This window comes from Magnolia sinica, chromosome 15, assembly GCF_029962835.1.
Source record: "Magnolia sinica isolate HGM2019 chromosome 15, MsV1, whole genome shotgun sequence".
NCBI classification, from domain to species: domain Eukaryota; kingdom Viridiplantae; phylum Streptophyta; class Magnoliopsida; order Magnoliales; family Magnoliaceae; genus Magnolia; species Magnolia sinica.
Genome location: NC_080587.1, coordinates 63,551,510 through 63,577,019, shown reverse-complemented (window position 1 = coordinate 63,577,019; position 25,510 = coordinate 63,551,510). Strand labels below are relative to the sequence as shown.

General features: G+C 40.5%; 1 protein-coding gene across 1 annotated transcript in view; it reads right to left on the bottom strand.

The window, feature by feature from the left end:
* LOC131227417 (probable RNA-dependent RNA polymerase 1) overlaps positions 1 to 25,510 on the bottom strand; it is a 61,773-nt gene that overhangs the window by 27,599 nt on the left and 8,664 nt on the right. Inside the window, exon 2 of the mRNA XM_058223223.1 lies at positions 15,179 to 15,826. Coding sequence (XP_058079206.1) covers positions 15,179 to 15,706 — 528 coding nt within the window. The 5' untranslated portion in view covers positions 15,707 to 15,826. The remainder of the gene's footprint in view (positions 1 to 15,178; positions 15,827 to 25,510) is intronic.

The following is a 25,510-nucleotide window of genomic DNA, read 5'->3' as shown; positions in this document are numbered from 1 at the left end:
TCATAACCTGCAAACTTGCAACCAATTGCATCTAGAGCTCCTAAAGAGATCAGATTCTTCTTCAAGTCTGGAACGTGCCTCATATTTGTTAAAGTATGATCTATCCCATCAAACATTCCAATGCGAACTGAACCAATCCAATCATCTTGCAGTTATGATCATTGCCCATAAGAACCAACCCACCATTATACTCACTATATGTGGTAAACCAACACCGATGAGGACACATATGGTACGATGCCTTCATATCCAAGATCCATTCCTGATAGAAATTTCTGATCTTAGTCACTGACAATACATCACAACCATTTGAGCCTTCACAAAATTTAACTGAATTAGCTTCCTTCGGCAAATCATCTACTTCTCATCCTCTCGGGCTTTGGAAAACTGACAATCCTTTTTTAAATGTCTCATCCTCTAACAATTCCAACACTTCAACTTTCATTTGTCTTTTGAATTGGATTTAGATCGCGATTTTCCCTTCTCGTGCTAAGACAGTCTTCCCCAAGTAAAGAATGCATCCGTAGAGGTACCTTCACCGCCGTTCTACTGCCGCAACAACTTCGACTAAAGGGCCACGATAACAGTCTTGATGTCAAAAGTATCCCTGCCATAGCAAAGAGTATCAACTAGATACTCGAATGACTTGGGGAAAGATGTCAACACAATTAGGGCTTTGTTTTCCTCATCGACCATATCGACTACAGATGGTGGAAATTACACAGTACTCATGGATGGGCATACTAATCCAATTCGGAGAGGATGAGTATCAACAACATATTAGAGAGTATCTTCATTGGTATCTGATGAGGACATCATTTCACGTACACCTTTGTGTACGTATCAGAGGAGGACGCGGGCCACACCGATTTTCATGTGGCTCAGCGAGTACATGTGATCATGCTAAAGACCCCATGTGCATGTGCAAGCATATGAAAGACCCCACACTGGGAAGATGCACACGGGTTGCTGTATGGAGTGATCTAGACCGTTGGATTGGAGGGACGTGACGATCGAGCCGTTGGATTGCATGGATCACATGATTGGGCCATTGATCGTGAATCGTCCACATAAGTTTTGTTGATTTTATTATCTTTTAGGATTTAGTTTTGATTATTTTGTTTGGTTACCTTTATGAGTGATTTAGTAGATTCTCTTTAGACTAGGGCCATTTTTTTATTAAAATTTCAAAAGACGATGTTTTTTTTGTAATTAGTGAAACTTGGTGAAGCTATAAAAAGAGGGTGGGCGTGTGACTCTCTTCCTCATTAGGTTTCGTGAAAAAAAAAAAAAAAAAAGAAGAAGAAGAAGAAGAAGAAAGGAAGAGGCTTTTGCTCTTTTATTATTATTCTTCTTCTTCTTCCATCTTCATGAGATTTGAAGATACTTCCATGTGATTTGGAAAGGAGATTAGTGCGAGGCTAATCTTCATCAACGAAGGTGCGAGATCTCCATTTATCCCTACATCATCTTCTCTCTTCCCTCCATCAATGTATTTTCTTCAAGTTATTCAACTTTCCATATTTTCTTCGAGTTATTCAACTTTCCATCCTAAGTCTTCATTTTCTCCTAAACCCATCTTTCCCTTACCTATCTACCATCCAAACCCTAACCGACCTAAACCCATCCATCCTGCGCCACACGTGTGACTGTACGGCCACACCTTGCCCCTTTTGGTTTTTCATCACCATTATATCAAAACCCTCTTATCTTTTCCCCAAAATCCCTAACTTTCTTTCATCCAAAACCTTAATTCATCTTTACCAATACCTAAATCCATCAATCCACTTAACCAATTCACCCAATTTATTCCTAGATTTCTCAATCTCTTTTAACCCTAATTTCATCTTAGGGTGTATTAGGTCTTTTATTTTGAGATAGACTATACCCTATGCTAATTGGATGTCCCTATATCTATTAGATCCTAGTTTCCTTTTATTTAATAATTTTGTGTGATGATGTTGGTAACTTAGGCTAAGATTATGAATGATGTTCTTTTGGTTTTCATGGTATCTGTGATGATTATGGTAAGGTTTGTGTTTTTTTTTATTAATTATCTTAATTTTGCTGCTTGATCTCACATGATAGTTGGTTCATGCATCGGTATCATTGTACTCATGTGTTCTTTGTGTGATTGCTTGGATTTTTTCGTTTTTTCTTATTTGTTTCAATCTAGATTAAGGTGCTTACGCAAGGCTTGTTCTCCAACAAATACTGATATAAAGAAACTAAAAAGAAGGCCTCAAATCTCACCAAACTTTATGTACTAGCTGGGGATTTTGGCCACAGCTTGATAGTTTATAGGGATTATGCAACTATAAAAAGATCCAAAATACCATACAATTTATTCATAAACTTTTTAAAGACATCCAGTTGAATTCGTGGGCCCCACAAGTCAATCAGTCCATTTAACGGGCCATCAAATTGGATCTGTGGATCCCACATTCCAATTGGTCCATTGATCTAGTAAAGAATAGCTATCACATCATTTCATCTCCAAATGATGTGGTCCCAATCTTTTAGTTTGATGGTTGGAAGGCTTTCTTCAAGTTAGGACCTTAGGTGGTTAAATAGGCTTTGTTGGGATTTGTGCTGCGGAATCACACATATCTAGATCTAGGATAGCAATCCAAGAGCACTAAGCAAACACAAGAGAACACACAGATTTAACGTGGAAAACCCTTACGAGAAAAAACCACGGCACAAAGCGACAGAATTCCACTATGAAAATAGAAATTATAAAGAGAGAGGATGTTCACACCCCAAGTATAGGGTTGTGATGTAGTAATAAACTCGATAAGACCGAGGTCGAATCCACAGGGACTGAAACTTGTACGTAATCTGAAACTAACCAGAACTAGAACTAGAATAAGATGTACTCTAAATCAGGGAAGTTTAGGAAAATAATGATGAACTATTAACCTAAAACTTGTAAAATTAAAAGGTTGGAAACTAGGGATTCTAAGGATCCACTTGTAGCAGTTGGAAAGCTACCTTGTATTGATTCAAGGACACAACTGGAATCAGAGTCTTATCCTATCCAATTGGTAAGAAGAGATTTGTCAGATCTCTGAACGCCTCATGGATCTAATCATCAATAGATACGATTGGTGCAGACTTGGAAGTGATCCCGTCACCTAACCATGCCCAGGAGATGATGGCAAGCAACAACAATTTACCAATCTCACAGCTAATCATAAGAGAATTGTGAAGGTTAGGAAGGATTCCGTCACCCAACCATACCCATGAGACAATGGTGAACAACAGGGTTCTCAAGTTCACAATCTCAATACATGAAAAGAGAATATCTCAAGCTATCGCAGATCATTGTAATTTGAGTCACAACAAACCATTAGAACTAAAAACATTCCTTATAATTAAACTAGAATCCATGAGAGTTCAATAACCATGAATCAAAGCAAAGTCACCTTCTTAATCACGCTACAAGCTTCACCTCTTAGCCCTAGCTAGGACTAAGAGGTTTAGCCTGACATAATCAAACTAAAATCCCTTAAACATAAAAAATAATAAAAGAAAGGAGGAAAGAAAAACTCTTCCAGGTGTAGCCAGCCCACGTTCTCTCTCTCTCTTGCTATTCATGTTCCTGGATGCCTCCACGGCCGCTCTCCACACGTCCAAGGTTGGATCCTTATCTCTCTCTCTCTCTCCTCTCCTTTTATGGTCAGTCGTAAGGTCGGTTGAGTGGAGAACCGACTCCACGTTTGCAGTAAGGGGCGGTGAGGAGTTTACGCAGCTCCCTGTTTTGGTGCGGCGAAAGCTTGGAAAAAGCTTGCGTAAAATCTAGATTTGGAGTGGCTGACCATCTAAAAACTTGGTTTTGGCTCCATGGTTGGAGTCATGCCTGGCCTGGGCTCCACTTGGACAGTTTAGATTGCTGATCCGATCATGGTCTGGGCCACACAATTCCCTAGATGATCCGGTTTTTCCGGACGTGCGTAAGCAGTGCCACTATATTGCCGGTTCATGGAGCAGCAATACTATGGCCAGCCCCATGGAGAAGGAGATGATAACTTTAAGCCGCGTTGTGTAACTTTATGTGGGTTTGAGGCACAACTGCACATGCGACCTAAGAGCACATCACAAAGTATTGCTTTTATATTTTTTACTTCTTTGACTTTTGAATGTATTGCTTATATCTTCATATATATCTTCTTAGATTTATAAATTATATGAACTGACTTTGAATATAGTTACATCACTTCTGTCAGACTATGCATATACTAGGATCCTATATGAAGGAAACTTGTCATTTTTCACTTTTTTTTTAATCATCTTTTGATTTATAACTGTGTAATGATGACTGTTTTAACATCCCCTGAAGTTTCATTGAAAAATTCAATCAATTTCCAAAATTTTCCAAAAATAGCAATATAATATATGATATATATGATATTTTGCAAGGTATACCCAATATATTTCCGTATCCATGCGACACACCCATTGATACCGATACTAAAAACAATGGTTATCGTATTATGTTGATGTTTTTTCATGTATCCTAACGTGGTATGATAGAATTTAGAAGATATGATTATATCCCACTTTTATATTTTAATATAATTTTATATTTTTACCTTTCAAAAAAATTGTTTTTTAGTTTTCTATATTTTACAAAATGAATTAATAATAATCTTATGATCTTACAATTTACGATCTCAACCCCCTAACAATCTTAAGATTTTATACGACTTAAAACATTGCTGATGAATTTTATAGTGAATTTTTACATTCAAAATAACTATTAATTATCGAATATTTACTTCTAAGTTTTCAAATGAGTCGTCCAAGCAACTCAACCAATGGAATGGTGAGTTCAATTAAGTTATGTTTTTGGATTCCTGAATGATGTTTTATGCCTTCTAGTTTGCTAAGAGAAAAAAAGGTAGCAAAGGTTTCACAAGGAAAAGGGAGGTCATTACTAGAACTAATAGACCTGTTAATGGGTACTCAGACCCAGGTACCCAATGGACCTGACTCGATTTTAATGGGTTTGGGTCCCCTTTTTTTGGATCCATTAATAAATCATGTTGTGTTCAAGTCTTAACTTCTTGAACCTAGATAAAAACTAGTTCTAGCCAGGTTCGGGTAGGGTCCATCAACTTGGATCCGGTTAAAATCCTCTCATATTGGTTATGAGTTGGGTCTAGTTAGTTTTCATGATACTATTACGTGCATTAGATATATATTGATCATTCTAAACATAATTAGCAAAATGGCATACGACAAAAAAAAAAAAAAAAGGAAAGAAAGAAGCTAGATGGGAAATATTTGTGTTTAATTTGGTATTGATTGTTAAATTTTTTATATATTAAAAAAAAAAAAATGAAAACACCAAAAATTCGATGATTGGAAAGTTTAGGATTAATATGGATTGGACTACAAAACAGAGTGAAAAAACGGCTACACGTGTATATTTGTGTCTATCTATTATGTATAAATAAGCTTAAAGGAGAAAAGTTTTAAAATAATTAGAAATTTTATGCAAATGAACAATAATGTATTCTATGTAGCTTAACCATGTTATTCTCCTAATTATTCTATGCACTTTTCATGTTGGACACAACTCCTAAAGCACAACGGATGAAGAGTTATAATCAAACTAAAACTTACTTAAAATAGTAAAAATGGAAATAAACATGGAATTCGACCATCGATATGATGGAATCTCGTAAATCCAGCGTGGGCAACCCGGCATAGCCTGGTGGTTGGCTAAAGTAGCCCGTCCTACCCCAAAATCATCTATGGTACGTCCAGTTACTCATTCCGGTTTGCAAGATATGCATGTTTTAAGGTTTTAACGGTCTTAATGACTTCCGCCTTCGATCGAGCCTTCTCTGGTCCATCTTGGTCATGAAAGTGTCCGCGATCCGCTTTACATCAGTCCCCTCCACTTCAAAAGAACTCGTCCTCGAGTTCTCGCATTGCTTCGGTTCTTGATACTCGGTTTGGTGGGCCATAACGATACCCGGATTAAAAGTTATGATCAATTTACGGTCCACCTTCTTTTGGTTCAATCATGCTAGGAATGTATCTATGACATGTTCTACATCAGACCCTCCACTTGGAAAAAACTCGTCCTCGAGTTGCTCAAGGGACTTAGATCATGATTCTGAGATAACTTCTAACGCCGATGTTTATTAGTCTTTTTCTTGTACTTGGCATTAGGCTCTTGAGCTGACATAATACATGTACTCATGCTTTCCTTGACTTGACTAGTATCGATCAGTTCCTTCACTTCTGCCTTCAAGATCTCACATTCTTTCTGATAACGTGGGCAATTAGGCAGATTTGCCCCTGAGATGGGGTCAATGTGGTTTTGTATATCTCGTATGGTGTTGAGAGTCAAATATTGCATATTAGACCCCAGTTATTACCTATATTTACGAACACGATACTGTTTAACAACATATTTTAATCATGTTTGTGTTGCAAGATGACTTTAGGAGCTTGGACTGAAAAAGGGTGTTAAATGCATGAATTTGACGCTCCGAATTCACCAAAGCATGGGACGGACTCCAGGGGACCAAGATCGACGAAATTACATGTTAGAGATCTGAGGAAATCGGGAAACTGAAGCTCAAGTGGCCCAAAAATTGTCCAGAATGCAAGATCATAGGTTTTCCACCATCTGTTCATGTCGAGACTCTATATGTGGCCTGAGGACCATAAATTAACCGTACACGTCAAAAATCATCCATTGGATCGTTGTGGAAGTGGCCCAACGAACAAATCAGCCCCTTAAATCCTTAAGTGGGGCCCACCTGATATCTGGATATGCTCCATTTTTGGTCTCAACCATTTAAATAAGTTAAAAAAAATGGATGGACGGAGAGGATGTCTCATATACATCAAAGTGAGACCCACTCTACATGGTACATGTGCACAACATACATGCACTAAACGAGCACCACAAGAATCCAAGTCGGTCAGCGTTGCACTGACTGACGAATCCTAAAATCATCTAAAGACGCAACGGCGTCATCGACGCGATTGGCCGGTTAATGTTTGTGGGCCCCATCCATCAGCCATATTGATGATCTGGATTGTCCATTGTGTCCAGAGGGGGGGCATGACCATCGCCTAGCTGTCCTTTTTAGCCCGTGCACGTGTACGCACGTGAATCTTCAGAAAACGCAGGATGAACGGCGGAAGCAAAACATCAGTGGACCGCACCAAAACTCGACACAAACTAGTCCATTCCGACCAAAACTTCGAGAGGAATCTGATGGACGGGGTGGATTTCATCAAAAACATCACTGAGGGGCCCACCGAACACGTCAGCACGTCCGCTTAGGCTTTACGCGCGTCCGGAAAATTCGGAAATTCCGGGCGATTGTGGGCCACTGTCCATGATCGGATTAGTAATCCAGACCGTCCATCATGTAGGCCACCCCAAAAAACCTCAGGGGACGTTATTCTTTTGGGAAGAAAGTAAAGAAAAGGGGCATCTTTGGTGCTGTCTTCGTGACTGCATAAACAGAGCTTACACAGGGGAGTTCTTGGCTGCGTAAAAGCCACGCAACATCACCAACTCCAGCTAGGGCATCTTCACCGCCTCCATCAGTCCTCTATAAAAGGGAAAGAGAGGAAGAAAGATGATATATCAGATCGAGGGATCCAAGCTGAGACGTCAGAAGAGACAGAGTTGGAGAAGATTTTTGTTAGTTTTATTTACTATTTTTCTTTATGCTTAATTTTGAGGATAGCCTAATCATGGTCGGCTAAACCTCTTAGCTAGGGCTAAGAGGTGAAGCTTGTAACATGAGGGGAGAACTCTTTGCTTGTGCTTTTTATTTACACTGAATTGAACTTGATATTAGTTTGATCATGGGAATGTTTTTAGTTTTTAATGGTCTGTTGTGACTAAAATTACAATGGGTCTACGCTAGCTTTGAGCATGTTCCTTTCCTTTTTATGTTTATGACGTCAGGAAGCCCTGTTGTTCACCATCGTCTCCTGAGCATGTTAGGATGTCAGTACCCTTCCTAACCTTCATAATCATCTGATTGGTTGTTAATTAGTTTAATTCTATTATTTACTTTGTCTCCTGGGCATAGTTTGGTGATGGAATCCATTCTAATTCATATACCTTTCATCTCTTGAAAACTATATCAAAGGAAGTTCAGTTTGATGGTTACACCCTTCAACTGGATGAAGATAGGACTCTAAGTCCAGTTGAATTCTTGAAACAGGCATAAGATCTCCCTGATCTCTACAAGTGGATCCTTTGAATCCCTAGTTTCCTACCTCTGAATTCCTTAAGTTTTAAATTAATATTTCACCATTATTCCTTCAAATTAGATTACATCTTAATCTAATTCTAGTTCTATTTTAGTTTCAGATTACGTACAGGTTCCAGTCCCTTGGGATTCGACCTTGGTCTCACCGAGTTTATTACTACATCACAACCCTATACTTGGGGAGTGAACATATGGGAAGCAATTTATTAGAAAGTTCATCGAGTACAACTGCCTTGAACTCCTGCAACATTGGTTCCAAATCCTCTGGGATGTTCACAGGCTCCATATATTTTTCCTTTTCAACTTGAACACTCTCTAATTCTAGTTCTCAATCTCCTGTTTTTTCAAATTGTTTTACGAAATCATGTTTGGGTATGAGAGAGTGTTCCTCAACTTTAGAAGTCTTGAATAGGTTCTCTGTTCCCATAGGGACGAGGCCAATTTTTCTACCATCTTTAGTAAATATAAATACATTATCCCAACCTCTATGCATAGCAATAACATCAATATTATTTTGCCATGGTTGACGAAGTAAAATATGACAAACTTCCATGTCGACTACGTCATAAAGTGCTTGATCCTTATAATTTTTACTAATTGAAAACGAGACGGTGTATTGTTCGGTTACCTCTGTTTTGTTGACCTCCTTAATCCATCCAATCGTGTACGGAGATAGATGCTTTTTTGTTTTCAATTGCAGCTTTTCCACCATTATTTTTGACACAAGATTCTCACCGCTCCTGACATCGATGATCACATTACAGACTTTTTGACTTATCGTACACCTCGTTCGAACGATGTTATCTCGTTGTAAATCTATTTCTACTTTTGGCATGTATAACAGCTTCCTCATGATCAAAGTGGTGGTCTGCAATTTACCATCATCTGATGGTGCTCTGTAGAAATCAGGATTGTGTCGTACAGCGAACACGGGTGATTGAACATCGCTTTGGGCTTGGAGCGGAATTAGCGCATCCGCAATACAGTTGAGGGTTGTCTGCAACCCTTGCATGATCAACTGAGTCTCCTGGTGGAAACCTTCCATTCTTTCTAAAAGATAATGAATCCTTGGATCACCGTCCACAGGATTTTGGTTTATACGTTCATTGTTTGCCATCGGCCGGAGGTAAGTCCTTGCTTTGATACCAATTAATGCGAGAATGAACGTGATGAGGTTGATCACCATCTTCCTCAAGGATAACTACTTTGAACCACGAGGCTTCTCTGGACTCCTCACAAAGACTTCTTGAATCCACGAGGAAAAAGCAAGAAAAATAGAAATAAATTCTATAAAATTCGTAATTTGATTAATCAATGAAATAAACGAGTCTACAACCCTTTACATAGGGATACCAAGTCTTGGAATAAATTTTGGAATTAAACTACAACTAAAACTCCCTAAAATTCGTAATTTACTATAAATAGTAATTTTTTTTATATAGTAAGTGTCCTAGTGGCTTAACCACGTTATTCTCCTAATTATTCTAAGCACTTTTCATGTTGGACACAACACCTAAAGTCCAATGGATGAAGAGTTATAATCAAACTAAAACTTACTAAAAGTAGTAAAAACGGAAATAATTAAACATGGAATTCGATCTTCGATATGATGGAATCTCGAAAATTTGGCATGGGCAACCCGACATGGCCAGGTGGGTTGGCTAAAGTAGCTCGTCCTACCCCAAAATCATCTATGGTACATGTTAATGGTCAAATATTGCATATTGGACCCTAGTTATTACCTGGTTTTACATACTTGATACTATTTAACGCCCTATTTTAATCATGTTTGTGTTGCAAGGTGAATTTAGGAGCCTAGACTGAAAAAGGGTATTAAAAGCATGGATTTAACGCTCATAAATCACTAAGGCAAGGGACGTACCCCAGGGGACCAAGATCGAAGAATTTACACGCCAAAGATCCAAGAAAATCAAGTGATTGACGATAAAGAGGCCTAAAAGTCATCTTGAATGCAAGATCATAGGGTTCCCACCATACTTTTGGCTTGAAAATTTATATCTGGCCTGAGGACCCTAAATTAATCGTATACGTCGAATTTCATCCATTGGATCCTTGTGAAAGTGGCCCAACGGAAAGATCATCCAATAAAACTCTGATCTGGGGCCCACCTGATATCCGGATATGCTTCAATTTTGGTCTCAACCCCTTAAATGAGGTGGAAAAACGAATGGACGGTGTAGATTTCTTATACAGAGATCATAGTGGGCCCCACACAAGTGTTGTGCATACGCCACAGTGGTGCACCCACTGTGCACCAGATCAGGATTTTCGGTCAGTGCACACTGACCCGAGTCCTATTCAAATATGGAGATCTCTCTCTCTCTCTCTCCCTGTTTTCTTCCGTTCGCAACGGACGGATCGCATCCGTTTTAAGAGATAGTGTGGGCCACCATCATGGCCCAAGTAGATGATCCAAACCGTCCATCCTGTTCGGGGCCCACTCTCATCCAAATCCCAGCTAAAATCACGTGAAAGTAGGCACATGTGGGCGCACGATTCCCAGCAATAGAAGAACCTCGACACTGCTATGTTAATGGACGGAGTCCATTTGGGTGACGTCGTGGCCCACCAGGACTGACCGTTTGGAAAATCCAAGCCATCCACCTTGTTGCCCATCCAAAACCGACGAAAGCCTGGTCCTTTTCTCCAATTAAAAATCCAGTACAGTCCTCCCCGAAAGTTCCTCCACAAACAGCATAAAAGGAAACCGGTTGTTTGAAATTCCCTGCGCAAGGGAATTTGATAAGGCACGTTTGATTCCATCAGAGCCATCCAAATCTAGGCAAAGACAAGCAAGACCACACCCACGTCGAGATTTAAGAGAGAAAGTTGCGAAAGAAGTGCAACATCCACCATCTTCCACAGAGAAGAACCGCAACGCACGCGCAGGCCTCCAATGGGACTAGTCGTGGGCCACCAACAAGGTCCAGATGGAAGATCTGAGCCGACCATCTTGATCCTGGATCAACTAATGACCAAGCAATCATATTTCCACACCCGACCCAATCACGTGCCAGCTGCGAGCCGTTCACAAACTCTCAGTTACGCAGGAAGAAAAACCGACTTATTGTTGCGCAACAAAGAACTTGCGGAAGGGAGTTGTCATGTGAGTAGCCTATAAAAGAGGCTCTCCACTCCACCGTCTGAAAAGAGAAAAAGAAGAGAAAAAAAAAGGAATGTGTGGTAGAGAACGTGAGCACAAGAAGAAGAGAGAAAGAAGGACGACGGCTGGTTATTCTTCTAGATGGCTAGTCATGACCGTGATTAGCTAAACCTCTTAGCTAGGGCTAAGAGGTGAAGCTTGTAGCGTGATGGGTGGTCTTCTATTACTTTGATTTATGATATATTGAACTGACTTTGATTCTAGTTTGATTAATATGAATGCTTTTAGTTTTTAATGGTTTATTATGACTTAAATTACAATGGATCTGTGATAGCTTCGGGTATGTTCTTTGCACTAGTGTGATTATGAAATTAGGAATCCTTTTGTTCACCATCGTCTCCTGGGCATGGTTGGATGATGGAACCCTTCCTAACATTCTTAAATCTCTTAGATTAGTTGTGGATTGGCTAAATTTTGTTATTTGCTTTGTCTCATGGGCATGGTTTTGTGATGGAATCAATTCCAATTCTCATACCTCTTATCCATTGATAACTAGATCAATGGACGTTCATAATTGTTTTTAATGAATTATCTTCCATCTAAATAAGGATAGGACTTTGATTCCAGTTGTGTTCTTGAATCAAGCATAGATCTTCCTGATCTCTACAAGTGGATCCTTGGCACCCTAGTTTCCCACCTTTAAATTTATTAGTTTTTAATTAATCTATTCACCATTACCCTCTAGTTCTAGTTCTGGTTATTTTCAGAATACGTACAAGGTTCAGTCCCTGTGGATTCAACCTCAGTCTTACCAAGATTACTACTACATCGCAACCCTATACTTGGGGTGGTGAACAGTACATCAAGTAACTCATTCCAGTTTGCGAGATATGCATGTTTTAAGGTTCTAACAGTCTTAATGACTTCTGCCTCCGATCGGGCCTTCTCTGGTCCATCTTGGTCATTAAAGTGTCCGCGATCCGCTCTACATCACCCTCCCCATTTTTTATGAACACTACATGTTTAATTCAGTTTTCCCAGAAAACAAATTTTTTTTGCCTATCTTCTGAAAAATACAATTTTAAGCGTTTAATCAATATCAAGATTTAAAATTAGTCAGACTAAACAGAGTTCATGGAGTGTAATTTTAGTAACAATAGAAGTGGGAATGAGGAATTAGTTAAGATTGCTGACCAAGAAGTTACCCAAAATGAGCACTTTTAATATCTTGGGTCGATAATTCATGAGTGGAGAGATTGAGAAGGATGGTACCCATAGAATTTAAGCCCGGGGGGGGGGGGGGGGGGGGGGAAATGGAGATGTGCAACTGGAGTTTTATGTGATCATCGTGTACCACTCAAAATGAAAGGAAAATTTTATAGGATGGCTGCAAGACTATCCAGCCATGCTTTATGGAACAGAATGTTGGGTGGTAAAAGAACCATAAAATTTAAGCAGGGTGGAAGAAATGAAGATGTGCCTTTGGAGTTTCATGTGATCATCATGTACCACTCAAACTCAAAGGGAAATTTTATAGATGGCTATAAGACTATCTAACCATGCTTTATGGAACAAACTGTTGGGCAGTTAAAGGAAGACCAAAAACTACAACAATTAGAGTGAGTTGGTACAAGTTGAATGCTCTAAAATGGCAAGCGGAAGGCCCAAAATTCCATGGGTGGAGGTAGTAAGAAAAGACTAGATGATCCAAAGTCTAACTGAAGTTATGGCACTTAATAAAGTGGAATGGTGCAGCCAAACCCGTTAGTCAGTTACTCCGGATAAGGCTTTAGATGATGATGATGAATCAAGAGAATTATTTTTAAAAAAAAATACTACATCATTAATATTGTATTTACATCCCAGTACCTTGTTCAAAAAGGTTTTCAATAAGCTACCCCACTAATTTAAGTAATTATCATTGGGTACCTTCCACTCTGTTTCTTTAATAGAAGTTGGGGTTGGTTGTGCAAGCAAGGGTCAATGGCTCGAGTGGGCCCCACCATGATGTTTATGTGAAATCCACTGCGACTACCAAGTGTGTCACCTCATGTTAGGCCCAAGGCCCAAAAAATCAGCCCCATCCACAATTCCGGTGGACCAGACAATTGGAAACAATGTACAAGGCAACACTCACCCTCTAAACTGTTACCCTTTGTGTGGTCCATATGAATCACATATATATCTGATTTTTGGGCCATGACCTAAGTTTTGGTGTAGCATCAAATGGTTGGAGTGGATTTCATATAATTATCACAATAAGCCCTATGAAAATCAAGGGTGGACATATCTCTCCCCACTGTTTCCTTTGATGTGGCCCACTTGAAGCACAGTTTTTTTTTTTTTTCCCAGGGATTAACATGGGATTACACATCTAATGGTCGAAGTGGATTTCACATATACATTATGGTGGGCCCCGTTAAAAAATCAATGGTGAGCAACCATCTCCCAACTTTTATTAAATTTTCACTGATTAATCAAATGGAGAAAAAAGAAAAAATAACTTCATGGGACACCCACTCTTGATTGTTTTACAGGGCTTACCTTGAGGTGTATGCGAGATCCACCTCAACTATTAGACTTATAATCCCACATTAGTCATGTGGACAAAAAATAAGCTGAAATGTGATTCAAGTGGGCCACACCAAAGGAAACAATTGCCAGAGAGACAACCAACCTTGATTTTTTACAGGGCCCACTGTGATGATTATATGAAATCCACTCCAACCATTTAGTTCCTCACTAAAATTTATGCTTAGGGCCCAAAAATCAAACCTATCCATGACTCAGGTGGGTCACACTAAGGAAATATTTTGGAGGGTGAGCATTGCATTGTACTCTATTTCCAATCGCGTGGTCCACCTGAATCTTGGATGGGGCTGATTTTTGCACCCTAGGCCTAAGATGGGGTGACACACCTAGTGGTCAAGGCAGATTTCATATAAACATCACGGTGGTGCCCACCTAAGCTGCCAACCCCTTAGTTGCATGGCCTAACCCTAACATACATTTTAAAAAAAAAAAAAAAAAAAATCTAAGGAAGGTAGTCCAATGATAATTACTTAAATTAATGCATTAATTTGTTGAAAACATCCTTGAAAATGCCAACATAATGTAAATACTATATTAATGAGGTAGTATTTGTAAAATTTGCATGAATCAATTATATGTGGGCTTCTTTTTTTTCCAAAATATAGAGTTTAACCATTGTTGGGTCCGGTTCCATGGCTTAGTGGTAGACAAATTCCATTTCAACATTGAGACCAGAGATGGAGTGCCCATGTGGTGTGGGTGGGTGTGTGAGTGTATGGAGTGTGGGTGTGCGTGTAAAAAATAAATAAATAAATAAATAACAAAAACAAAAACAAAAAAAAAAAAAAAAACACTATTTTGCTAACAGAGGTTCTAGAAGAGAAGTGAGGTTTTTTAAACCACACACATCAAAGAGATCCCATTTACACACCATGCATATGTCAAAGTGGCACTTGCACATGCAACTAGTCCATCCATTAGGTGGGCCTGACCATGTAAGTTCTCTTATTTGTCCCAAACCCAACTCGACGCCTGGATGTAAAGACCCGACAAATACCCAACAGGTACCCAAACCCCGGTTAGCCCAGGTACAAACACTATTGAATACCCAATCTAAAACAAACCCATTGACAGACCCACTAACTAAGAGCAATTACTTATTCAATACACAAAATAAATATAAAATCATGCCTAAAAGATAAATTACTAATCTCAAAATCAAGAAATAAAATAAAATAGAATATGGTTTGGCAGGGGAAACCTGTATCACAAGAAACTTAGGTGCTTGTCCATGTGAGCGGCGCAGCTGGATTTGCCAAATGCTCTCATAAAAGAGTTCAAGTTTATACTGGGCTTTGCGGCAAGACAGTAAGAATTCCAATTTCCTCAGACCGAAACCAAAGTTAACTTCAACACCAGCGACCCTCCAGAGAGCAGAAAAACTTCCATCTGTAATCTGTGAACCAAAATGCAGAATCACATGTTCCAATTTAAACATTGTGGCCTTTGGCTTCAGCACAATGTCACGCTCCACATCTCGAGTTTTAAGATAAGAACGCTCATACTGCAGCTGCTGCTGATTAGCCATATAGGTTATTTCTTCAGCGCTACTGCTCGTCGTGAATTGAACTATCACGAATGCTTTCGATCTTGGGTGGATATTCTTGGGCAGTCTAACCTTAAGTGCATAGACAGTTCCCTCACCCGTGTGTCCCTCCAAAAACTCCATCACAGTTTCCGCAGACACATTTGTAGGGAAACCAGAAACCTGAATTGTCCTACCTACCATGTTGTTTGAATTGATCTAGTACAGTTGGGATGAGATGGTATAGCTCAATTGGATAATTCTCCGTTCTGCAATCACAAGATCATGGCTCTGATCCCAGCTTTACTTGCAATAACAAAAAATCTACAGCAGCAAGATACATGTTAACAAGTCAATGTCTGGTAGAATGTAAGCTTCCACTTCAAGTATTTGCGAGATTTAGAACAATCTTTAGAAACACAAGACTCAAACTCATACAATTAAGGAATTTCATGATACTTCATGATTATCAGTCTAAAGGTTCATTTGGCAGCATGGATTTTAAATCCAGTGGAATCGAGTGGATTTTGCAAATCAGCTTTGAGTTGGGAATGGAAAAAAGGGCTATTTTGAGGAATTTTGATTCCTCTAAAATCCAAATCTCTACCATTCCTTGCTACCAACCGACCAATAAAATAAATAAATCCCCACAAATCCTTCCCATTTCCCGCTGCCAAACAAGCCTGAATTTCATGCAAAAAATAATGAAATTTCATGATATGTGGTGCAACTAAAAGTACCCATTATGATAATCAAGCCTTAAAAGGGCTCATAAACCAAAATACCAGATATCATATGGATAAGGACCTGTTTGGATTGTCCCCAAATATAGATGGAACCATGAGGCCATGATCATAATGACCTGTTTTCAGCTCATTCTCATTCAAGGTGGATCTCTTGGATGGGAGCGTTAAGCACATCCCACACCAAGTGAGGCTCACCAAAATGGCTCTGCTTCTACAAAATGCATATTGGTAGGGTCTCGTACATCCAAACAGGTGCTTCATTGCTACCCAAATACAATATAGATTGAGGAGGTTTGAAATGTCCACCATCCCAATTTGGGAATGGGAAGATAATGGGTCAAGCATGCTTTTACTGCATCTCATTTTAGTAGCTTTTGCAGTTTGCGTTTTGAGCCAGATGACTCTGCTTCTCAAAATGCACATGGGTCGGGCAACATTCCAATCCATTATCATTTTGGGTGCATCAAACAGACCCTCAGACAGTCATTCGATTTCACGCATCAGCTGAGAAACTACAACAAAGGACACAATCTCATAAAAGTTATTTCTTCTGCTCTTTCCACCAAAGCTACAATCAAGTTCAAGTTGTAAAATACCCTACGCAATTCATAGGATAAGCATCCCTATGGAAGAAAAAAGCATTCTTGAAGAACGAAGAAGATAAGAAACGAATCAATTAGAGTAAAAAACATTATACATAGCAGAGCACAATGGTTGAAACACACGACTATTTGGGCCCGCTATGATATGTAAGGTAAATCCAATCCATCCATCATTATGGCCAGCCACCAGAGGTTGTGGTGGCAGTGGAACAACTCTACCAGTGGCAGCTGCATGCAACATCCGTCGAGAGATTTTATACATAGATCCTCCTTAATGGTCTTGAGTTTGTCGTCTTTCATAGAAATGAGTTTATTTAAGTTAATGATATTATTAGGGAAAAGAAAAAAAAAGCAAATTGTCTTGTTTATGGTATCTTCATTGTAAGATCCAAAATAAAGACCGACCACAATTAGAAAGCTTTTCGATTAAGATACTAATCTTCAAAGAGTACACAAAGGAAAACTTGAGAAAATTGACTGGTGTGAAGATGTGGAATGAAATTCAAAGCCTACCAAAATCCCATAAGAATAGAGGATGCTCAATTAAGTTTTTTTCTTCCCTGTAAACTGTACATGTGGGTCCTGCATAGTGGGGCCCACGGTGGATTGGCCATGGAGATATCAGATGATACTAACCGTCCAATTCAGTCTATATTAAATGTGGATCATTGATTGTAAGAGTCTATTTTAATTGGATCGCAAGGATCAACTGATGGGGGTGTATTATTAGGCCATAGACCATACCATCACAGGGCCCACCATACCAATGGCTCAAGTTACCAAAAGTGGGCCACCCATGCCCTTGTTGGGTCAAACTATTCTCCACCTTATACTATCAAATCCAAGAACTACAAGATATGGATTTTTCTACTGAAAAGGGAATTAATCGTAAAAACCAAATCAATATCCTATTAAGCCATTGACAAGAAAACTATAAACAAAAGCATTCAGTGAAATCATAACAGAAGTAATGTCAATTCTAGAAAAACTGTTGACTATGATTCTGCAAAATCAAAAGATTATTATCACCAGAAACTCTAAATTTATGAATGCCAAGTTCGCAAGAACAGTAACAGTGGCAGAAACATTGGCAGTCTCAAAAACAGTTGTGACTCATACACCATACATGTGGCTTGTGTGAACTACTTTTCGGACTGTCCAAATCGCTGGCCCCATTGTAGATGGATCAACATAGCCTAAGGGCCTGTATGTTAACTCTGAAAAATAGTACTTAATGTGAATTGAGAAAATGCTCTGTATCAAGAGTTGTTTATTAACGTTGAAATCGGAAAGCGCTAAGTGATTTTTCATTGAATTCTTTCCGCGATAGGAGTTTGTCTTAACGGTAAATGTGGAATGCGCTCCATAAATTTTTCTATAAAAGAAAAAGGAAAAAAAAAATTTGCTTCCAAAATTAATCCCTTTTCAAGTTATTATGGAATTTTTTTCTCTCTAAATTATTTGCTTAATAGAAAACCAACTTTTAACATGTGAAACTTCTTTATGCCCCACCATGATTTATGTGTTTGATCTACACAGTCCATCAACTTTTTCAGATCATTCTAGAGCATGAGCCCAAAAATGAGATACATGTAAAACTCAAGTGAGCCAAATCTTAGAAACCAACGGAAATTGAATAAAACTATTGTTGAAACTTTCCTAGAATCCAATGTAATGTTTATTTCTCATATAAACTCTTCATAAGGTCACACATACCTTGATGAAAAAGGAAAAATACAAATTTCAGCATGATCAGGGCCTTCTATGGCCCTGAGAAATTTTTAATGGTAGGCACCCAATTTTCACTATTTCTTGCGATGTGGCCCACTTGAGCCTTATATCTACATCATTTTTTATTTTATGCCCCCAAACGATATGAAAAGGTAGATAAATGGTGTGGATAAAACATATACATCACCATAGGCCCCGCCATTGTTTTAAATATCGACGATATTGACCGATATATACCATGATATATCTTGTATCTTACCTGTGCGATACAAAACGCATAGGTTGTGCTGATATATCCCACCTAGTTGATTTGGTGAACATTTTCGATTTCGATCCTTTTTTTTTTTTTTTTTTTTTGTAAATCACATTAAATCAGTGTCAAATGGTTACAAATATATGATTCTTCATATTTTCCATGAAAAATCATAGATTTGGACATGAATAATCATGTATTTGGAGCTTTGATTTCGAGATTTAGGGAGATGTTCCAAGTTGCAGAAAATTAGGAAGAATCGAAATTTCTCAATTTCTGGCAAATCAGTTGTAATCTTTGTATCCAGACACAAAATCAAACATGTATGTAACTTGATCTAATGATTCTTCTTTTGCTTTTGAATTCATTGCTTGTGTTTCCATACATGTATTCTTATGTTTATAAATTATATGAATTGACTTTGAATATACTTACATCAGTTCAATTGTACAACGCATATATTAGGACCCCATGCAAAGGAAATCTCCAATGTGGATTATTATTATTATTATTATTATTTGTAATGTTCTTATTTCTAACTATGTATTGATATCTTTTTCAACAATCCTTGAAGTTTCATTGAAAATTTCCACCAATTTCCCAATTTTCCCATGTTTCCCAACAATAGTGATACATTACGCGATATAACCTATATATCCCATGCGATAACCGATTTGTATCCGTATCCCAAAGGTGCAATACATTATGTGATAATGATATTTCAAACATTGGGCCCCACAGAGTCACTAACATGGTCCACCTAGAATCCCTAGGTAGAAACTTCCTTCGAAAGCCTTCTGCGTGAAATCCACATCCCATGTAGATTGCACTTTCATGCTGCTTGCCAATGGTGTGGACGGATTGCCACCGGCCTTTGGGCTCCACCATGATGTATGTATTTCATTGACGCCATCCATCTATTTTTCCAAATCATTTTATGGTATGAGACCAAAATGAGGTATATCCCAATCTCAAGTGGACCACATTGCAGGAAATAGTGTTGAATGAGCTTCGACCATTAAAAACCTTTTGGGGGCCATAAAAGTTTTGGATCAAGCTGATCTTTGTTTTTTCCCTTCATCTGGGCCTGTATGACCTAATCAATAGATTGAATGTCAAATAAACAGTACAGTGGGCCTTGGGAGAATTTTAATGGTGGATATCCAATCACTATTGTTTTCTTGTGGTGTGGTCCACTTGAGACTTATATCCCTCTCATTTTTTGTGTGAAGCCCTAAAATGATTTGTAAAAATGGATGAACAAAATGGATGAAACACATACATCATGATGGGGCCCCAAAGCACTGACCAAAAATTAAGAGGATTCAAAACTCAAATGGGCCATACGAGATGAAACAGTACGGAAAGGAATGACTACCGTTGAAACCTTCCTAGGCTCCACCTTGATGTTTATATTCCATCCAAACTGTTTATAAGGTCATTTTCACTGAGATGAAGTGAAAACACCAAGAATTTAAACCAATACAAAACTTTTGTGGCCATATAAATGTATCAATGGTGGTCACTAAATCTCCACTGTTTCCTCGCGTGTGGCCTAGCTAAGTTTTGGATACACCTTATCTTTTGTTGCATTTCCTAAAATAAGCTCGGAAAATAGATGGATGGAGTGGCTTTTTCAAAAACATCCAGTGGGCCCCACACAAAATCTCCTTTCCTACTTTCTCTTTCCTGAACTACCTTTACTTTCCTCACCTGCCTTTACTTTCTTCCTTCACTAATACAAAATAAATCCTAATCCTTCATTGTCCTCCACTAATATTAAATAAATATTAATCCTTCATCTAGTTACAGGTGTCGTTGTCTAACTAACTCTCCAATAACTCCACCCCTAATGTATGTCCCTTCACCCCTAATGTATGTTGTCCCTTCACTCCTAATGTATGTTGTAACTCTATAAATAGGTTATACAAATGTGTTTAAACTCAATTCTTGCTTGTAAAGATTCGAAATCATATAAATGTGAATTAAGAATGGAATGAGTTTCATTGTAATAAATAAGCTAGCTAGGTAATTTCTTTCTTTTTAATTATTTTTTTGGTTCCTGAAAATTTTTATTTCATTTCTTTTGTATGCTGCTAAATTTAGGAATGTCAATGGGTAAGGCTCATCAAGCAAGCTTGGGCAAAATTAACTCAAAATCAGGGCCGAAGGTATGCTTAGGAGTGCAAGTTACAACACTAACTAAAATTTATTTTTAACTAATGTGTATGGTTAATACTTATAAGATAAGTATATGTTAATAATATTGGTTTAGAACCATCAATTTTACTAACTTTTATATCTATTTATTTCTGTTACAGTTACATGTATCAAAATAATTTAAATCCAATTAAGACATTAGAGGAAACTAAAAAAAGTATCTTTATTTATTCTTTTAATTCATTGCAATATAATTTGTTAAGGTCAAAATCTGGATCACCCTCCACTTTGTGAGAGGAACCCTCGACGAACCCTGACCCTGCACAAAAGGTGAGCAAAGGAGACCCTGGCTAAGCCGAGGGACCCTCTGATGCCTAAGTTAGGTCAAGGGAATCCGGGTCTAAGTTGAAAGGTAGAGGGAGAGTGCAAGATCTTGCGTACCTGTAGCAATGGGGTCTTGACGTATTTATACCTAACTGTCGGATGGTCTGAGTCCGTTAATCTCGGCACGATTCACTCAATCAGGAGAATTTTTAGATTGTGGGGATATCGCACGTAATTCAAGGATCGTGTAAGATATTATGCACATCATGTGTATCGGCGAATGACATAACCAGCCACGTCCACTTATGGTAGTTTCTAAGCTTAGCTCATGGAACGTCCACCTCAGGATCTGGCCTTGGCTCGATTCTTCTGACAGATACGGTCTCAATCAGAGCAGTTACAAGCCTTTGTCGAATAGTGGCCGCATTTACAATCCGAGCCGAGCTGATGGCCTTGGCCTCTTGCCAATCGGACGTTCTAAACGGCTTTTTCATGAGGTCCGAGGTGAAGTGTCGGGCCTATTCTATCAAGTTGAGTTTCTTCCTATTTTGGTCTTAGATCGTCTTGAGCCGAATCGGTCATTAGTCTCAGAGCCGAAACAATTTTGAGGCTCATCGGTGAATCCTTCAATTGTGGGCATCACATAGAGTAGTCGTCTGTCCGATCGGGCCAGCATGACGTCGGCCCTTGGAATTGTAAGGGGCTCGGATCTTCCAATAACAGAAGCCCCCTACTCTTCGAAGTCGGCCACGGACTCGGAGAGTAAGCGCACGGAAGCTCAACCGCCTCATCTGCTGAACCTTCTGCGCATGCCGATATTAGCACGATTATGGAAGTCTGAAGCGTTGCGCTCTCGGGGTTTGCCGCCCACGGTCCAATCATTTAGCGAGCGTGTGGCGACGGTTAGGATTTCGAATCGTCATCCGCCTATGACCTATTGCCACGTATACCCTGATTAGTGTTTCAGACAGAGCCTTCCTTACTCGGGCGTCGTTTCGTTTATCCGGAGCACGCCACTCGATGTCAAAGGTGTACTGCCTAACAGAGCCTAAGCCAATAGTGTGTGACCACGTAAGCTCCGAAGTCGGCTCGCAACGATTTAACTGCCACCATCATTTCTTGTCATTAATGTAGGGATTTGGTAAGGTCTATATAAGCCTCCTTCGGAGACCTCTGCTTACTTCTGCGCTTTATGTTTGAGTTGTTACCAAAGGAGGCGATTTCCGGCGAAGGCGATTCTGGCCGATAAGGTTTTCTGACAGGCGATTCCGACCGATTAGGTCTTTCCGGCAGAAACGATTCCCGGTGACCGTCCGGTGAGTCTTCTTCCTTATGCCTCTCTACATTCCTTCTTTTTAAGATGTCGTCCGACTTGGAGACCGTTCAAGATTATGATGATGATTTCGAGTCGGGGAGTTCCGATGGCGGGAGAGGGGCCTCTGAAGGCCCCTTTAAAGTTGTGCCCCTATTCCCCCCCACCCAAAAAATCGAAGGAGATGGGGGCTCGGACTCATCGAGGTGGTAAAAAGAAAATCGCTCAAGCCCCCCGAACCACAACTACTGAGGTCGCCGAGATGCCAGCGAGTGGGCGGGCCTCGGAGGTAGTCCCAGGAGGCTCTGTACTATCGGAGTCTCAAATGGAGTGGATCCGCTCAGAGTTTTAGATCCCAGACTCTATTCAGATTAGGACTCCAGAGCCTCTCGACACCGCCGGTGCACCTGCTGAAGGAGAAGTTGTTATTTTTCTCTGTGCGCTGCAATGCGGGATTCGACTTCCTTTGCATCCCTTCGTCCCGCCTACCTCGAACTAGCTCCTAGGCAGTTCACCCCCAACGCTTGGAGGGTATTAATTTCTTCATTTATCATCTGGCGTCAAGTCGAGAATCCAGAGCTGACCCCAGAAAAGCTAATAAGCTTGTACCTGGTCAAGCACGACAGTCAAGAACCATGGTACTACTTCGTGACCCAAGGCAGCAAATGGTCGGGGTTGGTGTTGAATCTTCCATCTTCCAACAAGGACTGGAAGAACAAATGGTTCTGGGCTACGGGCGAGTGGGAGGTGCCAGCGGTGGAGCTCAGGACTCTGACAACTCGGGTCCCTACCCGATTCTCGAAACCCGGTCGGACTTTAAGCATTTTTTCCTTCACCCCTTTTATTTACTCCAATCTGACTGAAGCCCTCCTTTATCCTTGTAGATTTCCCGAGGGGCATACCACTCCTCACCTCGGACCAAAAAAACCACGTTGCTAAGGCTAAGGCGCGGTCGGGGGAGCTTCGCTCTTGGTTGGACCTGATCACAGCCACCAACCTTCACCGGTCTGGGCTTTGCAAGTCCCCGCCTCTCCCGACATCTTTCAGTAAGTTTCTCTTCCGTCCCCTTCTGGAAAGGCCAAACTTAATCACTTGGTTGCTGATTTTTATTTTTTATTTTTTATTTTTTATTTTTTGCATAGGCATGGCTAAGGCATCTGGTTCTCGGAGAAGGAAAATCGCCCCAACGGCAGAGGAGATGCTGAGGGCCGAACCCCGGACAAAGACAACCATCCGGAGACGACAGACTGCCCCTCGCGAGGAGGGCCCCTCTGGTCCCGCTCCTATTTTTGCAGCTCCGACTGCAGCTCCTATTGCTGCAGCCCCTGCTATGGTGCCCGTTGAGACCCGGGTTCCAGCAATCATTGTTCCGACTCCGGCAATCATTGTTCTGACTCCAGCAACCATAACTCCTTCTCTTCCACCCACCGTCGTTCCCCCCATCAAGGAGGCTCGTCCTGCAGCCCCCTGCATAGCTATTCCTTCATCATCCGAGCGGGAGGAGGCCGTTCGAATGGCCAATGCCATAATCACCCCTCTCGAGGCTAGAGATAACCTCGGGGTTGAGGCTCAGACCTCGGCTGGCAGTAGGACTGGGTTGGCAGAAGCAGCAGGCTCGGCCTAGGTGGGAACGAGCAGTGGAAGGTTCGAACCTGGCTACCACTTGTCTTTCCTGACGCCTTGGGATGTCAAACACGCTGTCAGAGGAGGATATAACCTGCCTCCTTAGCAAATCGGACAGCTCCTTCTTGAATGACATGGCTTCCGTATTCTACACGATATTTCTGTCAACTTTCATTGCTTTTTTGCACTTACTATTTCCGAACGCTTATTCTCGTCTTTGTCTAGTCTGTCCCGAAGCTTCTTTCGGCTCGGGAGAGGGCACGGGAGCTGGAGAAGAGAGAAGCTGAAGTGGAGGCCCTCAAGAATGAAGTAGGGGTCTTGCAGGATGAGGCCACCTTTATTCGACTCGAGCAGGGTGAGCTGCGTCAGCAACTTCAAGACGGGAAGGCTAGGGAGCTCCGGCTGCAAGGGGTCATGACTGACCTTGAAGCTAGAGGGCTGCAGTTACAGGGACTCGCAGATGATTTAAAAGCTCGGTGCGGCGCTGCAACTACCGAGCTGACTCAGGCTAGGGCTCACGCGGACTTGCTGGCTAAGGAGAACACTCGATTGGGTGAAGTCCTTGAGCAGACTAAAGCCGAGGCGGCGGAAGAGCAGAGCCAAGCCATCTCCCAAGCAAGGGAAACTCAACAGGCCGAAGACGAAGCCTCCCTAACTGTAGTGGTGGCTGCTGCAGTGGTTCCTTCAAGGCATCAAAGGATAGGGACGACGAAGCCACCAAGTTTTACAACTACGGTTTCGATGCCTGTATTGAGGCAGTTCAGGACTTATACCCGGACCTCAACTTAGAGCCTTTGTTGCTTGATGATGCAGGGGAGAAGCCTACCGACAGCGTCTGCCCGGATGAAGGCCCCAACTCCCAAGCTCCTCCTCCCCCAACTACATAGATCGGATCATTTGCCTCTCCTTTTTTTAGAACTTGTTGAAACTTTTCTTTTTGATTACTTATTGACCTTCTAAAGAAGGTATATGAATGACGATTTTTGACTCTCTGGAGAGGGCACACGAATCATGATTCTTCTTTTATATGTTAATTCGTAGTTAATTTTTGTCGATTGTTGATTGCCGGATTGATTTGTTGATAAGTCGATTCATTTCAGGGCATGACCGAGCTGACCCTTTGACAGGTCGGCCCCTCCCAGTGCCGTTTCGTAGATTTTTTGAGGCCTTTATGGCCTGATCATTATTGAGTCTGAACCCGCTGAGGTCGGCTCATCTCACGATTAGCGAGAATCCTCCACTTCATCCGTTAGTCAA